The sequence below is a fragment of the Schistocerca cancellata genome, chromosome 1 (assembly GCF_023864275.1).
Source record: "Schistocerca cancellata isolate TAMUIC-IGC-003103 chromosome 1, iqSchCanc2.1, whole genome shotgun sequence".
Lineage (NCBI taxonomy): Eukaryota > Metazoa > Arthropoda > Insecta > Orthoptera > Acrididae > Schistocerca > Schistocerca cancellata.
In genome coordinates this window covers 96,117,285-96,138,850 of record NC_064626.1, presented here as the reverse complement: position 1 = coordinate 96,138,850, position 21,566 = coordinate 96,117,285, and the positions used below count along the sequence as shown (strand labels likewise).

Genomic DNA, 21,566 nt, shown 5'->3' with positions numbered 1-21,566 from the left:
GAACGATGGGTTCGATGACGGTTTGGATGTACCGTGCACTATTCAGTGTCCCCTCGACGATCACCAGTGGTGTACGGCCAGTGTAGGAGATCGCTCCCCACACCATGATGCCGGGTGTTGGCCCTGTGTGCCTCGGTCGTATGCAGTCCTGATTGTGGCGCTCACCTGCACGGCGCCAAACACGCATACGACCATCATTGGCACCAAGGCAGAAGCGACTCTCATCGCTGAAGACGACACATCTCCATTCGTCCCTCCATTCACGCCTGTCGCGACACCACTGGAGGCGGGCTGCACGATGTTGGGGCGTGAGTGGAAGACGGCCTAACGGTGTGCGGGACCGTAGCCCAGCTTCATGGAGACGGTTGCGAATGGTCCTCGCCGATACCCCGGGAGCAACAGTGTCCCTAATTTGCTGGGAAGTGGCGGTGCGGTCCCCTACGGCACTGCGTAGGATCCTACGGTCTTGGCGTGCATCCGTGCGTCGCTGCGGTCCGGTCCCAGGTCGACGGGCACGTGCACCTTCCGCCGACCACTGGCGACAACATCGATGTACTGTGGAGACCTCACGCCCCACGTGTTGAGCAATTCGGCGGTACGTCCACCCGGCCTCCCGCATGCCCACTATACGCCCTCGCTCAAAGTCCGTCAACTGCACATACGGTTCACGTCCACGCTGTCGCGGCATGCTACCAGTGTTAAAGACTGCGATGGAGCTCCGTATGCCACGGCAAACTGGCTGACACTGACGGCGGCGGTGCACAAATGCTGCGCAGCTAGCGCCATTCGACGGCCAACACCGCGGTTCCTGGTGTGTCCGCTGTGCCGTGCGTGTGATCATTGCTTGTACAGCCCTCTCGCAGTGTCCGGAGCAAGTATGGTGGGTCTGACACACCGGTGTCAATGTGTTGTTTTTTCCATTTCCAGGAGTGTATAATTTTGTTGCGCAGTGTATTTTGGTTATTTTCTCGACAGAACTAAACTGACACAGATAAGCGATACTGACTAAATCGTCCAACATCTGATTATAGTTCATATTTAGTCCCTACATAATAGCCCAAATTTTTAGGTTAATTATAAAACAATGAAAAATAGTACCTTCTAAGACAAAAGATATTCTGAAAGCAAAGTTTATCCCATATAGTAGAGATCAGACTATTCGTAAATTTAGGAGTGGTATAAAGGAATGGAAATGAGCGTTTGGCATCACTGGCCGGGAGGCCCCTTTCGGGGCAGGTCCGGCCGCCTTGGTGCAGGTCTTATTACATTCGACGCCACATTGGGCGACCTGCGCGCCGGATGGGGCTGAAATGATAACTAAGACAACACAACACCCAGTCCCTGAGCGAAGAAAATCCCAGACACAGCCGGATATCTAACCCGGGCCCGTAAGGCGGCAATCCATCACGCTGACCACTCAGCTATCGGGGCGCACAGGAATGGTATAAAAAACTAATTAATCGCAAAGGTATTAAGGTCATCGAAATTGAGTTTATGTCTACTACAGTCGTCTATGATAATGAAGTGTCGTGGCGATTTCACAGAAGAAATCACGTGGCAATTTTACCGAAGAACTGACGTGGAGTTAAGCGCTGTTTCACATAGTTTGCGTCAGGAGGCAGCACCTACCAGTACCTAATATCTAGCTAACCCAAATTTAGAACCTACACGACATTTGGATCATAGAACTCTGTAAGTCATAATTGCCAGTAAAAGATCATACATCATGAAACTTCCTGGCAGATTAAAACTGTGTGCCCGACCGAGACTCGAACTCGGGACATTTGCCTTTCGCGGGCAAGTGCTCTAAAATCTGACCTACCGAAGCACGACTCACGCACGGTCCTCACAGCTAAGGCTCTGGCTATGGCTAGGCCATGTCTCCGCACTATCCTTTCTTTCAGGAGTGTTAGTTCTGCATGGTTCGCAGGAGAGCTTCTGTAAAGTATGGAAGGTAGGAGACGAGATACTGGCAGAAGTAAAGCTGTGAGGACCGGGCGTGAGTCGTGCTTCGGTAGCTCAGATGGTAGAGCACTTGCCCGCGAAAGGCAAAGTTCCCGAGTTCGAGTCTCGGTCGGGCACACAGTTTTAATCTGCCAGGAAGTTTCATATCAGCGCACACTCCGCTGCAGAGTGAAAATCTCATTCTGGCCTCATACAGCATCATGTATATAATAGTGACATGGTGTTGACACAACTATCTCCACGGCTGACAGTTTGCTGTCGACACTATTTGACTATCATAGCTGTGGTGCCACATTACGTTTTAGAGGTTGCGACTTAACAAATCCCCACAAGTCAAATTTCAGTATTGACGACATTATATTAACAGTATATTGATGAAGTAGGCCTATTATCAGTGTTTGGAACTTCAAACGTGTTAAATCTGTTGTGACTGATGTTCATAAAGTATATATTACGCATTAAACACTTTGTTTCCATGTAACATGGAAACAGAGCGTTTCCTAACATGCTTTCTCAACACCTATAATACGTATTTATTTCAAGTTTCTGCCCGCATCTCGTGGTCGTGCGGTAGCGTTCTCGCTTCCCACGCCCGGGTTCCCGGGTTCGATTCCCGGCGGGGTCAGGGATTTTCTCTGCCTCGTGATGGCTGGGTGTTGTGTGCTGTCCTTAGGTTAGTTAGGTTTAAGTAGTTCTAAGTTCTCGGGGACTTATGACCACAGCAGTTGAGTCCCATAGTACTCAGAGCCATTTGAACCATTTTTCAAGTTTCTGCTACCAGTCACTTTTATTTTATGCTTAACATAATGCAACGCGTTTCGAACATGTTCTGTTTATCTTCAGGCGTTTATACATACATACATACATACATACATGGAGAAATGTTACTTAAAAATAAACAGCCTTAAATTAGATTAATGTAGGACACTTTTTCCATTGTTTCTTACTGTAGCTGCTGGTGTAGGCAACGGCCTTGCCGCAGTGGATACACCGGTTCCCGTCAGATCACGGAAGACCATCTGGCCCGCTATGCGCTGTTGCCATTTTTCGGGGTGCACTCAGCCTCGTGATGTCGATTGAGGAGCTACTCGACCGAATAGTAGCGGCTCCGGTCGAAGAAAACCATCTTAACGACCGGGAGAGCGGTGTGCTGACCACACGCCCCTCCTATCAGCATCCTCAGCTCAGGATGACACGGCGGTCGGATGGTCCCGGTGGGCCACATGTGGCTTTATGACGGAGTGCTGCTGCTGCTGTAGCTGCTGGTATGGTATTTGGGGGGAAGGAGAGGAACAGTCTAGCCATACACTGCCCCCCTCCTCCCCCCAAATTCCACACCAGCAGCTACAGTAAAAAACGATGGACAAAGTGTTAAAAATGTGTGTGTCCCTAAGCTTACACACTACTTAACCTAAATTATCCTTAGGACAAACACACACACCCATGCCCGAGGGAGGACTCGAACCTCCGCCGGGACCAGCCGCACAGTCCATGACGGCAGCGCCCTAGACCGCTCGGCTAATCCCGCGCGGCGACCAAGTGTTCTAGATTAATCTAGTTTGAAACTGTTTATTTTTAAGTAACATTTCTCTATGTGTGTATGCATGTATGTATAAACGGCTGAAGATGAGCAGAACATTTTCGAAACGCGTTGCATTATGTTAGATTGAGCATAAAATAAAAAGTGACTGGTAGCAGAAACTTGAAATAAATAATTATCCCACACAGTCACGGTTCACAAATGTAGCCATTATGGCTGAAAATAATCCTATAATACGGTTCTAGAAGTTGTAGCGAGCTGCTAGTGATACAGGTTTGTATCTTAAATTTTTATCCAGTAACGGCCTTCTACAGATAATGGAATCGTGTAATAAGAGTTAACGAACGCTTATGTATATTGTGCGAAACTGGTTTAGGTTAAGGCTGCAAAAATTCGTATGCAAAGGTACCTTCTAAAATAGTCCAAAAAATGGGTCCACAAGACCCGAAATGTCAGTATGTGTAATTGATGCGGTGTAAGTCGCGGCAGTGGACGGTATTTGTATACATAAATAAACACGTGCACCACATGTGGTCCCGATTCCTTTCTCGTTTTGTTGTGTGTCGTTTATTAAATTAATTATCCGTTTCAGTGCTCGACGTTGTTCCCAGGTTCCGGAGTTGAGAGGCTGTCGACTGGCTAACCGAGGGCCCGTGTTCCCATATCTCTCCGTCGGCGAGTCGCGATTCCCCGCCGAGCCGGACCAATTCGTTTGCGATCGAGGGCCACGACACCCGCTCAGCAACTCGGCGGTTTCTTATTTCGCGATCGGCAGTTCGGCAGCGGTGTTCGTCTCGGTGTATATATATATATATAATTCATTAAACTGTGGGAGGTCAGCGCATTAGCATACGGCACGGAGGCAGCGGCGGAGGCCGGTCGGCGTCGCAGTGGTAGGAGGTCGGAGGCGGAAGGCACGGCGTGGGCGAAGCTGCGGCGGGGGCGGCAGCTGCTGGCGCGCGGGCCTGCCGCCGCCATTCATGAATAACAACGAGCGAAGCCGAGGGCGAGCGGCGAGCGCTTAATGCGCCGTGTCAGGATGCCGCGTCATCCGAGCCGCGACTGGGACCACCGTGCCATCGATTACACGAGATAAGCATCAGATCCCTACAGACAGCGGCCGCCACTGCCAAATCACTGTGTGCGTGTATGTGTGTGTGTGTGTGTGTGTGTGTGAGAGAGAGAGAGAGAGAGAGAGAGAGAGAGAGAGAGAGACAGACAGACACCCGAGGGCGCTAGTTTGTGAAGGAGAAAAGTGTCCCGCGAATGGCGAATTCTATAAAGCACATCAGTGTTATTAAGCTGTCTTGTTAAATAACGGATTACAAGCTCACGGGCGTAACGCGATCTTAAAAGGCCCCTAAATCATAATGTCGCCCCGCCACGGGCCACGTTGCGACGTATAAATTCGTATCTGGAGGTCTTATCTTTCCGCCGCTCACGAACGACTTATGCGATTAGCGGCAAAATTATTCACACGGAGGAGGAGGAGGGAAGGAAAGAAAAAAAAAATAATAACAACGCAAGAGTCGCCTTGCTAGTACGCTACAGCCTTTTTAGAACACGTAATTCAGGGATTGAAGTGGACTTCTCAGAAGACTTAGTAAGGCACAATACGGGGAGTAGATGAGCTACTGCAGATTACGCCTCAAGTATGCGTGGGACGGGCCGTTTAAGAGGTGGTGCTGGTTTTTCCTTCTTGTGAAATATTAGCGTCCCCCTGGAACCAGAGGCGCTAATACTATGTTTTACGACGTTTTATCGCATTTTCATACCTGTCACTTAGTTATACCGTTACTCGGTTATGCTGCAGATGTCTACATTTACATAATGAAATCCACGCAGTCCAGTTCATTCGCCGCTGACACTCCACATGCAGCGGTGATCGATCTTGAGGTAGTTGGAGTCCCGGAGATGGGAGGAACCAAAATTAGGGTTTAACGTCCCATCAAAGAAGACGTCATTAGAGACAGAGCACAACCACGGGGCCGGCCAGCGTGGCCGAGCGATTCTAGGCGCTACAGTCTGGAACCGCGCGACCGCTACGGTCGCAGGTTCGAATCCTGCCTCGGGCATGGATGTGTTCAAAATGGTTCAAATGGCTCTGAGCACTATGGGACTTAACATCTATGGTCATCAGTCCCCTAGAACTTAGAACTACTTAAACCTAACTACCCTAAGGACATCACACAACACCCAGCCATCACGAGGCAGAGAAAATCCCTGACCCCGCCGGGAATCGAACCAGGGAACCCGGGCGTGGGAAGCGAGAACGCTACCGCACGACCACGAGATGCGGGCCATGGATGTGTGTGATGTCCTTACGTTAGTTACGTTTAAGTAGTTCTAAGTTCTAGGGGACTGATGACCTCTTATGTCAAGCCCCATACTGCTCAGAGCCATTTTTGAACAACCACGGGTAAGACAAGTATTGCCTAGAAATCAGACGGGGCATTTTCAAAGCAAACATTCTGGTATTAGCCTGAAACGATATACGGTTCAAATGGTTCCAATGGCTCTAAGCACTATGGGACTTACCATCTGAGGTCATCAGTCTCCCAGACTTAGAACTACGTAAACCTAACTAACCTAAGGACATCACACACATCCATGCCCGAGGCTCGATGCGAACCTGCGACCGTAGTAGCAGCGCGGTTCCGGACTGAAGCGCCTAGAACCGCTCGGCCACAGCGGCCGGCACGATTTACGGAAATCTACATATACGTACATTTCAAACTACTGTGAAGTGCATGGCAGTGGATACCACATATTATGATTCCATATAGAAGTCTATATCTCGGTCACATGTTACTTTATTAAAATTAATTACCAATTCCTTTGCAACCATCATCATAAAAGTAGTGGTGCATAGCTGCATAGTCAGTACTGCACGCCTGACTGTAGTAGCCGTAACTTTTGAATGAAATGATGCCGTTAAAGCCGAAACTGGTAATCAATTTTAATAAAGTAACATGTTACCAAAACTTTTACACGCTCCAATCACTTTGATGTGACCACTGTCTATGATCGACGTCAACGTGTAATAACCACTAACAGACTGCCGGTAGCAATACCAGCAGTGTAGGGTATGTACAGCGTGTCGGGGAAGCGCATAAAATACTGCAGTGGTTGTCGTAGCGCGGTACTGGACGATTTACCCAAAAGGGGGTGACCACTGGCTTGCGGGCCAAGGGTGGATACATCTCCGATACGGCTAAGTTTATAAACTGTTCGCGTACCGCCGTTGATAAAGTATACCGTGCATGGGAAAATGGCGTTATCCAAAACGGGCGCCGAGGCAACTGTGGTTGGAATTGCAAATTTGTGTTAAGATTTTATGGGACCAAACTGCTTAGGTCATCGGTCTCGAAGCTTACACACTACATAATCTTACTTAAACTAACTGTCGCTATGGACAACACACACACCTATGCTCGAGGGAGGACTCGAACCTCCGACAGGAGGAGCCGTGTGGACCGTGACAAGACGTCCCGAACCGTGCGGCTACCCCACGCGGCAACTGTGGTTCACGAAGGGCCGAACCGCACAATAACCCTGGGTTCGGTGTGGGGCGGCGGAGGGGTGACGTGGACTGCGGTAGTCGTCGTGGGGTTGTGGACCACTGTGGCTGCGGCGGGGATGGAGCCTCTCCGTCGTTTCTAGGTCCCCGGTTATCATAAAATACAATACATACAATACAATTACACGTAAATAACAAGATGAAACAAAGACAGTGGATCTTAAATTGTTATTGGAAATGTGAAACCATGAAAAAAGTGCAGAGGCTATGGGGCACAGAGTTTGATATTGCGCCACCGTCACGTGTAGCAATAACGAAATTAACGCGACAAAATTGAGAGGGGAGAAAGTGTGCATGATTTAAAGAAGGGACGGTGTGGCAGGAAGAAATCAGTAGCGGATGAAAGAGGGATGGACGCAGTAAAACAAGGTTTCACAATATTCCCAAATAAAAGTCCATAAGACAAGCTGAGCATGAATCATGTGTTAGCAGATCAATTGTTCACTGCATTCTAAAGCGAGAAATATGGAAACTCTACTTTCCAAGCTTGCATTATGCGATGAATGAGGACGATCCAGACCGGCGTCTTTAACGTTGTAAGTGAATTTCCCATGATGAACAATTGACTGATGTCATTGTTTGGTCTGATGAGACGATGTCCAAACTGAATGGAACCAGCAATCGCCGTAACTGTGTGTACTGGGCAAGAGATAATCTTTATATTGCGAAAGAACGAGCTGTCAGTCTTCCTGGGTTATCAATGTGGTGTTGGATGTCAGTCAGGGACTTCTAGAGCCATTCTTCTATCAAGAAACAGTGACGGCTGTAAAGTATCTTACCATGTTGCAGGAATGAATTGTACCAGCTGTTCACCAACTGTACTGAGGCGAAGATAATTTTTTTCAACAAAACTGCGCGTCATCACATTCCCATCGCGACGTGCGGCGGTTCCTGGGGGAAACATTTGCTTAAAGGTGGATCAACCGACGAGAAAGTGTAGAATTTCCACCCGGATCTCCCGATCTAACGCCATTGGACTTCTATCTGTGAGCAACCCTGAAGGACATCGTCTTCGCCATAGAGCCACGCGCGCTGGGTAACATGAGAGGCGTGTGAATCCTTTTTTTTTTTTTTTTGCCGTCAGTCTACTGACTGGTTTGATGCGGCCCGCCACGAATTCCTTTCCTGTGCTAACCTCTTCATCTCAGAGTACCACTTGCATCCTACGTCCTCAATTATTTGCTTGACATATTCCAATCTCTGTCTTCCTCTACAGTTTTTGCCCTCTACAGCTCCCTCTAGTACCATGGAGGTCATTCCCTCATGTCTTAGCAGATGTCCTATCATCCTGTCCCTTCTCCTTATCAGTGTTTTCCACATATTCCTTTCCTCTCCGATTCTGCGTAGAACCTCCTCATTCCTTACCTTATCAGTCCACCTAATTTTTAACATTCGTCTATAGCACCACATCTCAAATGCTTCGATTCTCTTCTGTTCCTGTTTTCCCACAGTCCATGTTTCACTACCATATAATGCTGTACTCCAGACGTACATCCTCAGAAATTTCTTCCTCAAATTAAGGCCGGTATTTGATATTAGTAGACTTCTCTTGGCCAGAAATGCCTTTTTTGCCATAGCGAGTCTGCTTTTGATGTCCTCCTTGCTACGTCCGTCATTGGTTATTTTACTGCCTAGGTAGCAAATTCCTTAACTTCATTGACTTCCTGACCATCAATCCTGATGTTAAGTTTCTCGCTGTTCTCATTTCTACTACTTCTCATTACCTTCGTCTTTCTCCGATTTACTCTCAAACCATACTGTGTACTCATTAGACTGTTCATTCCGTTCAGCAGATCATTTAATTCTTCTTCACTTTCACTCAGGATAGCAATGTCATCAGCGAATCGTATCATTGATATCCTTTCACCTTGTATTTTAATTCCACTCCTGAACCTTTCTTTTATTTCCATCATTGCTTCCTTGATGTACAGATTGAAGAGTAGGGGCGAAAGGCTACAGCCTTGTCTTCCCCCCTCTTAATACGAGCACTTCGTTCTTGATCGTCCACTCTTATTGTGAATCCATAGCAATAGCATAACACATATGTGTGAATCTGTTCCCCAGCGTTGCAGACGCTGTATTGTGTGCAGATGTAGGACGTTTTGAACATCTTCAGCAGCGAAACATCAATAGTAATGTCGTGACCCTCTATGTGACTTAAAAACTCATAGTTTTTGGTTATTTTTGTAAAACTTATTAATTTTCAGACAGAGTGAACCCCTTTATGGGAACACTGTATTACAATGTCTTTCCCTGTGGACGGCGGAAAGAATGAGTGCTTTAATGCCCTTGTGCGTGCTGTAATTAGTCCAATATTGTCTCCACAGTCCTTCCTGGAAAATTACAGTAGTAAATGCGAAGTTACACAAAATACACATTTAAAACTTAAAACACTCTTGGAAGTATTTATAAGGAGTGTCCAGACTCACTACTGAGTGATATTAATTTTTATTTCTTTTACATTCACTATAGAACTGTTTCGGTTAAATTGTCATTATCAAGTGACCTGCGGTACAATGTGGATGACATTATTTTCTTGGAATTCTCGAGACCTATATCTCGCCAGTATCGATATCGATAATCGGTAAAAGCCGTCTAGATTATCGATCCAGGAATGGATGAACTATCTGTGCACCTAATTAAATTGGTACGGATCCATCGGTACCAAAGTCCTACTCGCAGCTAGACGGACTTGTTTCTTTTGGTTAATATACAAGGCAAAAGTAAAGCTCATCTAACATTTCAAATAAATAGTACAGATAGATGACCGAGAACTAAGTTATTAATGATACAGTATGTGGAAGACAAGCTCTCAAAACCTTTTATACACTGTTCATAAATGTTCTAAGTATCCAAGCTTCTTCACGTGACACTCACTTTTAGTCGGTAACGCAGTTCTGCACATACACGACAGCATACGGTGAGTGACGGTAAGAACTGCCGAAAAGCTGTTGCGACGCGGTGTGAAAGTTTTCGAGGTTCTCCGGTAGACGTGGAACCTAAATGTTATCCTCGATGTAACCCCACAAGAAAAAGTCCAGCAAGCGTTGTTACCGCTTGACTAGCGCCAAGGAGCGTCATCTTGTTAACAGGTTGTACCCCTGGAGCCAGTTTCAAGTCGTGGCATGAGCAACCTGCCGATGTAGTTGATACCATTGACAGTCCTATCAGAGAAGAATACGGTTGACTGTCTCGGTGGACACGGCACAGACACGTAAACTTTCTCGGAATCACGAACGTGTTCGACAGTTGTACGTAGATCCTCTGTCCCCCATATGCGTGTGTTGTACTGGCTGAACTTTTCTGGAAGGCGAGGAAGTTACCGCGTCACTGAAAGTTAGCTTGCTTGCGAAATCATCAGTTTCAGGGTGGTTGTGCATATCAGGACAGGTCTGCAGGTGGAATCTGTCGTCACGGGTTACATTTTTAGGGAGCTGCAGTTTGTGTGGCTAGCGAGGGATTTTCAGCACCGTTGGCTGAGTAATGTTCAACACCGCACACTTTGTGGGATTTCGGAATATCACGTCCCTCACACGATCCATAGTCTGTTCTGACACTCCCGGTCGGCCCTAATGTTTTGCATCTTACAGGGTGTTTCAAAAATGACCGGTATATTTGAAACGGCAATAAAAACTAAACGAGCAGCGATAGAAATACACCGTTTGTTGCAATATGCTTGAAACAACAGTACATTTTCAGGCGGACAAACTTTCGAAATTACAGTAGTTACAATTTTCAACAACAGATGGCGCTGCAAGTGATGTGAAAGATACAGAAGACAACGCAGTCTGTGGGTGCGCCATTCTGTACGTCGTCTTTCTGCTGTAAGCGTGTGCTGTTCACAACGTGCAAGTGTGCTGTGGACAACATGGTTTATTCCTTAGAACAGAGGATTTTTCTGGTGTTGGAATTCCACCGCCTTGAACACAGTGTTGTTGCAACAAGACGAAGTTTTCAACGGAGGTTTAATGTAACCAAAGGACCGAAAAGCGATACAATAAAGGATCTGTTTGAAAAATTTCAACGGACTGGGAACATGACGGATGAACGTGCTGGAAAGGTAGGGCGACCGCGTACGGCAACCACAGAGGGCAACGTGCAGCTAGTGCAGCAGGTGATCCGACAGCGGCCTCGGGTTTCCGTTCGCCGTGTTGCAGCTGCGGTCCAAATGACGCCAACGTCCACGTATCGTCTCATGCGCCAGAGTTTACACCTCTATCCATACAAAATTCAAACGCGGCAACCCCTCAGTGCCGCTACCATTGCTGCACGAGAGACATTCGCTAACGATATAGTGCACAGGATTGATGACGGCGATATGCATGTGGGCAGCATTTGGTTTGCTGACGAAGCTTATTTTTACCTGGACGGCTTCGTCAATAAGCAGAACTGGCGCATATGGGGAACCGAAAAGCCCCATGTTGCAGTCCCATCGTCCCTGCATCCTCAAAAAGTACTGGTCTGGGCCGCCATTTCTTCCAAAGGAATCATTGGCCCATTTTTCAGATCCGAAACGATTACTGCATCACGCTATCTGGACATTCTTCGTGAATTTGTGGCGGTACGAACTGCCTTAGACGACACTGCGAACACCTCGTGGTTTATGCAAGATGGTGCCCGGCCACATCGCACGGCCGACGTCTTTAATTTCCTGAATGAATATTTCGATGATCGTGTGATTGCTTTGGGCTATCCGAAACATACAGGAGGCGGCGTGGATTGGCCTCCCTATTCGCCAGACATGAACCCCTGTGACTTCTTTCTGTGCGGACACGTGAAAGACCAGGTGTACCGCCAGAATCCAGAAACAATTGAACAGCTGAAGCAGTATATCTCATCTGCATGTGAAGCCATTCCGCCAGACACGTTGTCAAAGGTTTCGGGTAATTTCATTCAGAGACTACGCCATATTATTGCTACGCATGGTGGATATGTGGAAAATATCGTACTATAGAGTTTCCCAGACCGCAGCGCCATCTGTTGTTGAAAATTGTAACTACTGTAATTTCGAAAGTTTGTCTGCCTGAAAATGTACTGTTGTCCCAAGCATATTGCAACAAACGGTGTATTTCTATCGCTGCTCGTTTAGTTTTTGTTGCCGTTTCAAATATACCGGTCATTTTTGAAACACCCTGTACAATCAGTCATCTTCCTCGTATTTCTTGTACCATTTCACTCTGCTGTTGTAATCTGATGGTACGTCGTGAAACTTGCCGCAGGAAGCTCTTTGCATGCTAACTCCCGACTGACAACGGGCAAATTCCAGCACACAAAATGCTTCCCCTGTCTGGTTCTTCACCATTTACAGCGACTACGGTCGGTGGCTATCTTGTCGCCTGTTTAGGAAATTAACGTATTGGCAACATGTTCAAAAAACGTTTTGAGAGTTTGTGTTTCACCTAATCATTTATTACGTTATGTTTAGCCCTTTACCTATACCGATTTTTAAAAAAACGTGTTACAGGCGTCATAATTAGCCTGAATTCAGCACTATAATTTTCTTTATATGATATTGTAGGCCGGCCGAAGTGGCCGAGCGGTTCTAGACGCTACAGTCTGGAACTGCGCGACCGCTACGGCCGCAGGTTCGAATCCTGCCTCGGGCATGGATGTGTGTGATGTCCTTAGGTTAGCTAGGTTTAAGTAGTTCTAAATTCTAGGGGACTGATGACCACAGCAGCTAAGTCCCATAGTGCTCAGAGCCATTTGAACCATTTGATATTGTAAATGTAAACACTTAAACCAACACTTAAACCTTAGTGCTCCCGAGTGCCCCAACCATGGCAACAACAAGGACAGAGGCGAAAAGTAAAATACGTGCGGAAAATCTGAGTCACCAGCTGCAACACATGAGACAATCACACCTCATTTCAGCCAAGGGCGGCTCTAGGGATTTTTCTACCCCGTACGAAAAATTTCAAGCGCCGTTCCTTCCCCCCACCCCGCCTGCTCCCTCCCTATTTTTCAGACATAGTCAATCTTCTTCACAATCTTATTCACCCATGACGTCTTATTTTCACATATCATGCGTACTTCTACGTCTTTTTGATGTGAATACATCTTTAAGACCAGAACCATTCAGTCGAACAGAAGTGAAACTTTCATGGTGTAATACATTTTGAGTTACAGATACAAAATTAATTATATCACCTAAAATTATACCACTCGCAGAGTATATAACTAAAATATGTTCACTTTTCGTTGTTCCTTCAGCAGGGGTGGACGTGCAACCAGCACAGCTGAATACCAAACTGTCGACGTTAAGACCGTCACTTCTGAGGTACAAAGTGGAAGTTCATGAGACTGCGAGTGACTTTCATATAAATGCTTCATATCCTGAAAGAAAATGTAAATCGCCAGTGCATATTTAGCGCGACCGTAGTATGAAAGGAAAAATGGCTATGATATGATCTCGAGAAGGAGTGTTTTACGACAAGGCACGACCACGATTTATGCCTCAAAAAACGCAGTTTGGGAAGCACTTTCATTTAGTGTAGCGAAAAGTGACAATTAAGTCCTAAATAAAATTGTTCGAACGCCAAGAGTGTGAAATACGACGAAAGTGGATAAACAGTTCGTGCACTGAAGTTTAGATGCTTCAACTCCAAAATAATATTTGTTAGGTTTTTCCCGTACGATCTTAATACACTCCTGGAAATGGAAAAAAGAACACATTGACACCGGTGTGTCAGACCCACCATACTTCCTCCGGACACTGCGAGATGGCTGTACAAGCAATGATCACACGCACGGCACAGCGGACACACCAGGAACCGCGGTGTTGGCCGTCGAATGGCGCTAGCTGCGCAGCATTTGTGCACCGCCGCCGTCAGTGTCAGCCAGTTTGCCGTGGCATACGGAGCTCCATCGCAGTCTTTAACACTGGTAGCATGCCGCGACAGCGTGGACGTGAACCGTATGTGCAGTTGACGGACTTTGAGCGAGGGGGTATAGTGGGCATGCGGGAGGCCGGGTGGACGTACCGCCGAATTGCTCAACACGTGGGGCGTGAGGTCTCCACAGTACATCGATGTTGTCGCCAGTGGTCGGCGGAAGGTGCACGTGCCCGTCGACCTGGGACCGGACCGCAGCGACGCACGGATGCACGCCAAGACCGTAGGATCCTACGCAGTGCCGTAGGGGACCGCACCGCCACTTCCCAGCAAATTAGGGACACTGTTGCTCCTGGGGTATCGGCGAGGACCATTCGCAACCGTCTCCATGAAGCTGGGCTACGGTCCCGCACACCGTTAGGCCGTCTTCCGCTCACGCCCCAACATCGTGCAGCCCGCCTCCAGTGGTGTCGCGACAGGCGTGAATGGAGGGACGAATGGAGACGTGTCGTCTTCAGCGATGAGAGTCGCTTCTGCCTTGGTGCCAATGATGGTCGTATGCGTGTTTGGCGCCGTGCAGGTGAGCGCCACAATCAGGACTGCATACGACCGAGGCACACAGGGCCAACACCCGGCATCATGGTGTGGGGAGCGATCTCCTACACTGGCCGTACACCACTGGTGATCGTCGAGGGGACACTGAATAGTGCACGGTACATCCAAACCGTCATCGAACCCATCGTTCTACCATTCCTAGACCGGCAAGGGAACTTGCTGTTCCAACAGGACAATGCACGTCCGCATGTATCCCGTGCCACCCAACGTGCTCTAGAAGGTGTAAGTCAACTACCCTGGCCAGCAAGATCTCCGGATCTGTCCCCCATTGAGCATGTTTGGGACTGGATGAAGCGTCGTCTCACGCGGTCTGCACGTCCAGCACGAACGCTGGTCCAACTGAGGCGCCAGGTGGAAATGGCATGGCAAGCCGTTCCACAGGACTACATCCAGCATCTCTACGATCGTCTCCATGGGAGAATAGCAGCCTGCATTGCTGCGAAAGGTGGATATACACTGTACTAGTGCCGACATTGTGCATGCTCTGTTGCCTGTGTCTATGTGCCTGTGGTTCTGTCAGTGTGATCATGTGATTTATCTGACCCCAGGAATGTGTCAATAAAGTTTCCCCTTCCTGGGACAATGAATTCACGGTGTTCTTATTTCAATTTCCAGGAGTGTATTACTGTCTATTCATTGTAGATTCAACCCTGAAGAAGAAAAGGCAACGACTGAACACGTAGAAGAAGTTACAGAAAGCATAAAAATTTAATGTAGAGAAGCGTAGCAAGAAGAAGAGCAATGTAAATGGTGTTAGCGGTAAATCGAAAGGAGACGGAATGCTAAGGGAAGGATATCATCCACCTATCAACGTGTAAGCGCCGCGTAATCACAACGACTGGATTAAAAAAGCTATGGCATGTGACAGGCAATGCGTGTTTTACTTATTCCTTATTTTTCATTTATTACGAAGTACTTTTTGTCGGATATACTGCTGTAGGAGTTTGTGTTTGCTGTGTAGGAACTGATTGGCCATCATATGCTCTCATTTATCTTTATTCCTTTGTGATACAGTTTTTCGTTTATTTAGGAGCTTTCAAGCTGACGCAGCTAAACTTCAGGTCACATAGAACTTTGTAATGTGGGCACCCGCTGCCGTTCAACTTCATAATGAATGGAAATAAAATGTACCACAAGTAGCTATAATTGGTGATTACTGTAACAACCGCTTTGGCAGCATCTTAACAGTATCGTCAGGTGAATTATAACACTGTTACATCAGCGCACCAAGACACCTCCAACGTTCTTAGTCAAAAATCAAACCCCTGAAGAGGGGAAGTCGTCAAAATAAGGTAAGGCATCGCGGTGAATAGTACGATGCCGCACCTGTGGCGGTTGCAAGGGTGCAGCAGTATTTGGCCCGGTGTCCTGTTTTATTTATATTGACGACTTCCCCTCTTCAGGGGTTTGATTTTTGAACACGAACGTTGGGTGCGTCTTGGTACACTAATGTGACACTGTTTTCGCCTGAGGATGCTCTTTTAATGTAGCGATACCGGTTGTGACAATAAAGGAATCACCAATCACAGCTAACTTGCGGTTCATTTTACATTTGAAGCGTTGTGCACGCGTATGATAGAAACTGAGTTGGGACCTTTGTCACTGCGATTTTAAAAGACGTGCCCAAAATGATTAACTCCGATCCTTCATTTCTCATCTTTTTCACTATAGCATAGATAGTTTCCAGTAAGACATCAGATTTTATGAGTGATTTGTTCAAAATGGTTCAAATGGCTCTGAGCACTATGGGACTCAACTGCTGAGGTCATTAGTCCCCTAGAACTTAGAACTAGTTAAACCTAACTAACCTAAGGACATCACAAACATCCATGCCCGAGGCAGGATTCGAACCTGCGACCGTAACAGTCTTGCGGTTCCAGACTGCAGCGCCTTTAACCGCACGGCCACTTCGGCCGGCATGAGTGATTTGTATTTCCAACTTATTTCACACCTCTTTGGAAATTTGTGGTAAGTCCTGTGGAACCAAACTGCTGAGGTCATCGGTCCCTAAGCTTACAAACTCCTTAATCTAACTTAAACTAACTTATGCTAAGGACAACACACACACACATGCCCGAGGGAGGACTCGAACCTCCGACGGGGGGCGCCGTGCGATCCGTGACATGGCGCCCCAGCCCGCTCGGCTATACCCCATGTGGCACACACCACTTTATTTGAGCATAACTTTCACAGGCTTTTTTTAACTCATCCTTTTTAAACCATACTAAAATTTTTCCGCCACCAGAAACCTGCCGCTTTGGGAGGTGGCATCGTTCGCCACCCCCCTGCCTCCCCACCACCAGAGCCGGCCCTGGAATCTCACCGAAGTCCGTCTATTTAATCACGACGTGCTCGCGCCAGTGTGTTGTCTGTAGCAGACGGCGTGTTGTTGCAGAGTCGCTGGAGAAGTTCAACACGCTGTACCTGGGGAAGCTGGAGCACCGGATGGTGACGACGGCGACCACGCTGTCCAGCATCGACAGCAACGTGAAGAACCTGCAGGAGCGCGCCCACGTCTGGGACACGTTCCAGCTCCACGTGGCCGCCTGGAACGAGCAGATCAACATCCTCCACAAAAAGGTCGACATCCTGTCCAGGTACGCCATCCTGTCCCGCGAGGCCTGTTTCTACAACTGGAGCCATTACAGGGACAACACTTCAATTTCCAACAAATTTATTTGTTTTGGAAATAGTTTGTTTTCCAGCACAGTCTCCCACAATTTCGACAAGAAACCACAGGTTTGGGCGTCACCGGCCATCTTCCCGGATGCAGCAGTTTACTCCAATCAATGAGGAAACGACATTGTCTGTGATTCATTGTGTGTGACTGTGCCGAAAAAAACTATTTTCAAAATAAACATTTGCACGATCGCTGTCGTCTCCAGTACGACCGTAACATTGCTCTTCCATAAATTATTTCTGTGTTAGTGATTAGGTATGCAGAAGCAGGTTGTCTTAATTTATTGTTAGTGAACGGGCAAAGACAGATAGTGTAATAAATGCTCGGTCTCGAGGAGATATGACTGAATAAAATATCCTCGCACCTTCAGCAGCATCAAGTGGTTATACATCCGCAATATCTTTTGTTGTTAACTGTGTGCCACAGCTTTTTACAAAATGCAGAAATACATCGTGTAGCAACTTAGTCTCCTGTTTAGTTTATCTTTTATTATGGCACCGATTTCGGCCAAACACAGTTCTGCAGCACCTGTTGTGCGCACGTCATGGGCACAAGAAAATTTCAGGTGGAAAGGAACTTTGGATCTTGTAGTACTAATACAAGCAATACTTACAAAGTATTGTTAATATCAATAATTACATAACAATGTCAGAAATATAATATTTATCAACAATATTTTGTCACGCAGAGATTGTATTGTATTGTATTGTATTGTATGTTAACTGGGGACCTAGAAACGACGGAGAGGCTCCGTCCCAGCCGCAGCCGCAGTAGTCCACAAACCAACGACGACTACCGCAGTCCACTTCACCCCTCCGCCACCCCACACCGGTTATTGTGCGGTTCGTCCCCTGGCGCCCTCCCCCACCCCCAGGGAACGTCTCACACCAGTCGAGTGTAACCCCTATGTTTGCGTGGTACAGTAATGGTGGTGTACGCGTACGTGGACAACTTGTTTGCACAACAATCGCCGACATAGTGTAGCTGAGACGGAATAAGGGGATCCAGCACGCATTCACCGAGGCAGTTGGAAAACCGCCTAAAAACCATCCACAGGCTGGCCGGCTCACCGGACCTCGACACAGGACCATCGAGCGGATTCGTGCCGGGGACCAGGCGCTCCTTCCCAATCCGAAAAGCCGTGCGTTAGACCACACGGCTAACCGGGCGGGTCATGAAGAGATAGGTGCATGGAGTACCAAGTTAACATAGAAGATACATGGATCTCATACGAGAGACAGAAATTTTCTTCACATTGTCTAAAGAAACAAATTCCATTTTGAACGGACAGCTCGAACTGAAAAACAAACAGTATATCGAAAATTTACAAGATATCTCGTTGCAAAGGTAATAGAAGTCATGAGGGCCAATTGATGAGAAAAACCTACAGCACTCACAGATTAGAGATGTTTTAGGCTAATGGTTGCCCATGATTCTTTCCGTTTTATTTTATGTATTCCTTGGAAAGTCCTCTCCTGTTGACACTCCATGTATCTATCTCTACATGACCAAACGTTGTTGATAAATATCATATTTTTGAGACTGTGTTTCTTTATTTATGTACGTAACTCTTAATGGAAGTTTGTAAATATTACTTGTATTTTACTACATTTTTCGAACATCATTACCTGGTAAAATTTTCCTCTGTCCATGACGTGCATATAACAGATGGTGGATAACAGTATATATAATAAACTGAAAAGCGGCCTTAGGTGTTCCATGATGTCGTTCCTGAAATATATCTGCGAGTTTTCAGGAGGGTACTGCTAGGCCATTGTCAAGTGGCAAATGACTGCCGTCTGTTTTAGTTTTCTTTATAAAACGGCTTTTCAGACAAACGTTGTCTGTAACAGGGATATACGAAACTGTGCGTTCAAATTAATACAGGAGGTAGAGAGCATCAAAGCAAGAATATTCAGTTATGGTACGTGTGGTCCCTGACAGGAACTTCTGATGCTAGGGGCGATTTACACAGAACGTAGTTTAGCACGCTAATTACGGCAGTGTCATTTACAGAAACTGCACGAATGCGCTACCATTGGCCTGTATGCACGCAGTACTACGTTGGGCCATTGTATGTCATACCCGTTCGAAGATTGCTAGCATGCTTGCAATGGTACCAACAGCGACGGCTATCCCAGCGATGGGGTCTGTGGCTTCAAACACTATTTGCCTCCAGAGGAAGAAATCCAGACACGTGAGGTCAGGTGACCTTCGTGACCAGACCACAGGGTCACGTCGGCCGATCCATTGATTCCCGAAGGTGGCTCTCAGATGGTCCCTCACAACATGCTGGAATGGGCTGGAGTCCCATCGTGCTGGCAGCACATTCAGAGGTGCATCCGCCAGCTCTTCCGGCAACACATGTTCCACACATATTCCACGAAGATGCGATATCTGCTCCATTGGAAGTGGAATGGGTCAATGTATGGTCCAATCAACCTATAACCTAAAATTCAGCCCCACACATTAAAACCTAATCGCTATTGATGAGCTGGAGGTTGGGTACCTTTCGATTCTAATGTGCCACGACTGACGCCCCACCCTCACAGCTTCACGTCTGCGAGTACCTCGTCTCCTACCTTCCAAGTTTTGCGAACCTTGCAGAACTAGCACTTCTGAAAGAAAGGATACTGCGGAGACGTGGCCAGGAAGGTTGATATCAGCGCACACTCCGCTGCAGAGTGAAAATCTCATTATGGGAATGGTTGATATTGAATGTGAGTACACATTCCCAGTCAGCGACACCGACACAACAGCATACATCAGCAACACTAACAGAATGTTCCCTATCATTACAAGATGACTTCAGAGACCATATGTTTCATATGGGTATAGGCTTGTTTTGACATGCTCTACCTCCTGCTGTAATTAACAGTTTCGGAACAACCTCTATCACAAAAGTTTTAAAATAAATAAACAGCAGATTAAAAAAAATGTTAGTTTCTTAAATACACTTTGGTGGACATATGTACGACTCTCAAGACTTTTTAGTTGATTCTGTTCTACAGATAAAATATAATTATTAATGATAATAACGATTCTATGTTACAATGGTGATGCTTGTGGTGCATGAAAATGGATGTGTTCCTGATAAAGGTAAAATGTGTATTTATGTGGGCCATGTGGAGCCGTAAGTAGCATCTAAAAGTAGTTGAGTAGGAGGAAGGTAGAGGGCAGAAAATGGGAGGTGTGAGCTGGGGCGTTGTGGCTAAGGATGGAAAGAACTGTATGTGACGAGACGAATTTCATCGTCTGGTGGAGGGGGTTGGTTGGACTTCTGATTGGAGAGTATGGATAAAGGCATTAAGGGGCTCCGGAACGCCCTATGCTTGCAATGTTAAAATAACGCTTATAAATTACATATTTCCTCACAAAGTATTTGAGGTAGGAAGTTGAACTTTTTACAGATTATTTATTGGAATATGGGCTACAACTTAACACAGGGATTTTACAAAATTTTAGTTCAGTTATTAAAGATGATTTTTTTTCAATTGTAATGAAAATTCACAACTTTTTTGCAATTTTTTATTTATATATTCAAAAATATACAGTTTTTTGGAAAAAGGCTGTGTTAAATTATGCAGAAGGTACTGTGTAACATTTACTGAAAGCTTGAAACAAATATGTTTGGAAGATCCTTAGAAAACATGTAATTAGTATGAGAAAATAAACGTTTTGGAAATCGAGCGACAAAGATTGGATTAACTTTTTAGTGCATTCCAGGTCCATAGGATGGATTATCTTCATCCTCTGCAACTCCTCCTCCAGCTTCCTCTTGTTCCTCCTCCTGTTTACTCTTGCTTGTATTTCTAGACTCTTTACAGCCTTGTCTGCAGCCCGAAGGCGTTCCTTGTCTAAAGCAAGCATCGCTCGTACCGTGTTAGAACCTATCTTCATTCCCATATTTCTAAATACCTTTCACCTTACAATGTTGCCTTCATTGAAAGACGCAACAGCATCATACACACCAAAGTGAAGTGTTTCTATTCCAATAAATACAGTCTTGGGGATTCTCGACCATATAACACTATTTACACTTTCATTGGGGTTTTAGGTTTTTCCGTGAATACACTTTTTCAACAGTTCAGCTGCTGCTAAGTCTCTGAAAATAGGTTAGTCACAACACATACTTTATCTCACATCACTAAAATGTACCTGATGAACACGGACGTTAATAATAACACCATTTGACATCAGTTTAACAGCGCCACAGTGGGTCACGCCCATGTAGAACACATTTCAAAAAAAATTTAAAAATAGTTGTAGTCTTCGGAATTGAATAAATTATATATCTATTAAAAGGTAATAGTCTGCAGATTCAGAAAACGCAAAAAAGTAAAAATTGAACTT

At 46.2% G+C, this 21,566-nt stretch overlaps 1 protein-coding gene across 1 annotated transcript in view; it reads left to right on the top strand.

Moving 5' to 3' along the window:
* Window positions 1-21,566, top strand: part of LOC126188423 (uncharacterized) — a 1,114,167-nt gene that overhangs the window by 659,460 nt on the left and 433,141 nt on the right. Inside the window, exon 3 of the mRNA XM_049930379.1 lies at window positions 16,929-17,130. Coding sequence (XP_049786336.1) covers window positions 16,929-17,130 — 202 coding nt within the window. The remainder of the gene's footprint in view (window positions 1-16,928; window positions 17,131-21,566) is intronic.